The 3249-nt window shown below is 40.2% G+C and overlaps 1 protein-coding gene across 1 annotated transcript; it reads left to right on the forward strand.

Annotated features, from left to right (window-relative positions):
• Positions 1 to 736: 736 nt before the first annotated feature.
• On the forward strand, positions 737 to 1735 carry LOC102290103 (carboxypeptidase A1; the record flags this gene model as incomplete). The annotated part of the gene is given in 3 exon segments (XM_005950473.3): positions 737 to 933; positions 1093 to 1177; positions 1429 to 1735. Coding segments are annotated over 3 exon segments (470 nt in total), but the record flags the coding sequence as incomplete, so codon positions are not given.
• Positions 1736 to 3249: the final 1514 nt, after the last annotated feature.

Genomic DNA, 3249 nt, shown 5'->3' on the forward strand with positions numbered 1-3249 from the left:
AGAGGGGCTCCCTGGAAAAGGCAAAGGAATAAGGCTGACCTCTGTTGCAAAGGATAAGTTCATTGGCAATATCAGCCAGAATTTTACAATTAAAAGCACAGACCAGCTCACATTAGAGCACACATAAGGATTTTCCAGAGTTTCTTTTTGTGATTCATGCCACGCAAATAAATCCTAGCTGAGAGAACCAAGTGCTGCTTAAGCTAAAAATACAAGAAAGAAAATTAGGCCAATGGAAACTTAGACCTTGAACGGTCCATTCTATGACCAAAGTAACAGCAGGAAACAGCACTGTATCATGTGAGCTAGCCCTTACAAAACACCTAATGTGAATCCATATGAAACTTTTTGGGATGAGCTGGACCAGAGAGTAAAGGGAAAGGAGTCAAGAAGTGCATGTATTTGAATTCCTTCACGACTGTGGGAAAAATATGTGAGATGACATTGTCATTGTTTTTTTTTTTCAGGGGGAATAGTTACTTATTTGTTTATTTAGTTAGTCAATTGGTTTTGATATGTTCAGCTTTGTTTTAGTATTTTATTTAAAAAAAATTTAAAATAATTTACAATATGAAAATGGCACTGAATTTATTAATGGATGAAAATGTGTCTAAGTTTTGTTGTTTTTGCAGAGTATTCTATACCAGGTTTTAAAGCCCATTAAAGTTGGGATGTGACCCAAATTTAGACGTTTTTAAGATAGTTTCTTTTTTTTCTGTTTTATCATCATGTGTAGGACCTGGTTCCAGTGGCAACCCCTGTTCACAGACCTATCGTGGACCCAGAGCTCAGTCTGAGTCTGAGGTCAATTCCATTGTGAGATTTGTGAACTCTCACAACATTAAGGCCTTCATCTCCATCCACTCCTATTCTCAGTTGCTCATGTTTCCCTATGGCTACACCAGGACTCCGATCAAGGACTATACTGAGCTGGTAAAAAAATAAATAAAGAAAAGAAAACCTTAAAAAATGTTTTCATGATCAAATTGGGTCTAGTACCAGTCATTTAACCTCTTAGACCTTGTGTTTGCCTGTAATGTAAACATGTATAACATTAATTTGAAAAAGTTTGATGGAAGTCTCTTGATATAGGATAACCTAGCACAAAAGGCTGTCACTGATCTGGCGTCCCTGTATGGTACTTCCTACAAATTTGGTAGCATCATCAACGCCATCTGTAAGTGTCTGCAAAACATCTTAAAAGGGAGACATGTTTGACCACACTGAATATTTATGTTTTTTTCTTGCTCGCTTTTGTCTTACAATATGACTGGTGAAAGGAAAACACTTACCAATCAAAACTACTACTATTTGTGTTCTACTGCTATCAAAATCAACATGTAAAGTAATTATTAGATATTGAAAACTAGTGACTTAGCCATCAAAAAATCCCTGTTTTGTACTTATGGTAAAACTGCTTGTTTGTAGACCAAGCCAGTGGTGGGAGCATTGACTGGGCTTACAACCAGGGAATCAAGTACTCGTACACCTTTGAGCTGAGGGACACCGGCCGCTATGGCTTCCTCCTCCCTGCATCTGAGATCATCCCCACCGCTCAGGAGACTTGGCTGGCTCTGATGACCATCATGGATCACACCCTCAAGAACCCATACTGATCTGTGTACAAATATAACCACTTAAGCATCATCTTCAAGACTAAAATCACAGTTGTTATATTCAGTGGATTTTTAGCCATTGTGAAAGTTACAAAGAAATAAATGATCATGCATTGAAATTGGTACTTCCATGTATTATGATTTAATTTAGGTTCTATTGCACAAATACAGTATTTATGCAAGATTTATCTTTTTTTTTTTTTTTTACAATTACTAAAGGCACTATTGAACCTTTTTTTAAACTGCATTTTACATTTACAGTGGTGTGAAAAAATGTGTTTGCCCCCTTTCCAATTTCCTATTTTTTGTATGTTTGTCACACGTTATTGTTTCAGATCATCAAACAAATTTAAATATTACACAAAGTTAACACAAATAAAGACAAAATGCAATTTCTAAATGAAGGTGTTTAATATTAAGGGGTTAAAAAATGAAAATCCACATAGTCATATCCTTTGAACTCGAGTCTATCACTAAGGCTGATTATGTGTGCACCGCTACTATGTCTGGTCAGTTAGCCATCACCATTTTGTCTGTAACTGGAAGTTCCACAGGATCTTAGCTCGGCCATTCTCAACAACACTAGGGGGTATATCCCATTCTTGTCATGGATCGCTGTGTGGCAGGCAGGAGGAGGACCCAAATTGCAAAACTCACAGACTCGGGGATGAACTCAAAAATCACAGCTTTAATGCTGGAGAGGCAGAACGTAGGAAATACAAAACTTAAACTGGGAACCATAAACTAACACTCGCAGAGAGACACAGGGAAATCCACGCAGCATGAGGGAGAACGCGACACAGAACTGAGGGAGACGCAGACATAAATACACAGAGGGTTAACGAGGGAATTGGGAGCACACGGGGAACACAGGTGACACTGATAATCATAACAAGACACGGCAGGAGTGAACACCACACTGGTGGGAGATGGGCAAAGTAAAACAGGAAGTACAGAGGTTCAGACAGGAGGAGAGAGAGCACGGGGAGAACACAGACATAACGGGCTGGGGAAAACATAGAATAAACACAAAGAGAGACGAGGGCTCATGAATACACAGAGGGGCACACAGGGGGTAAGAGTCATGAAGGGAAAACACTTAGGGAACAACACACCAGGGCAACTCAGGAAACATGGCCTAAATAAGGAACAAAATACAAAAATACATGAAAACTAAGAACACTGGGCCAACATGGCCCAGGACCATGACAATTCTGACCTTGGGATTTCCAGACCATACTTGGCACAGATGTTCCTGTATATTATGCCAGTCTCCAGTTATGGAGGTCCATGTATGTCCTGCCTGCTAGCATCTTGCACATTGCTGTTATGTGCTGAACTGTCTCTGGGCCATTGTTGCACACCCTGCACCCAGGGTCTTGGCCGATGTGGTAGAGCACAGACTCTGTTCATCTTGTGCTATAGAGTTTGTTCCTGTGCTGCCATAATTAGTGCCTCTGTGTTGTCTTTCAGTCCAGCTTTGTCCAGCCACTGGTAGGAATTCTGGATTTCAGCCATTCCTCCTATCTTACGGTGGTACATACTGTGCAGTAGGACCTGTCTTCCATGATGGTTCCCCCCTTTGCTCCTCTTGTTTCTCAGGTTTATGCTGCCTGTGATGTTCACTAAGCAC

Source organism: Haplochromis burtoni, unplaced genomic scaffold (assembly GCF_018398535.1).
Source record: "Haplochromis burtoni strain Fernald_Lab_line unplaced genomic scaffold, NCSU_Asbu1 Contig_796, whole genome shotgun sequence".
Lineage (NCBI taxonomy): Eukaryota > Metazoa > Chordata > Actinopteri > Cichliformes > Cichlidae > Haplochromis > Haplochromis burtoni.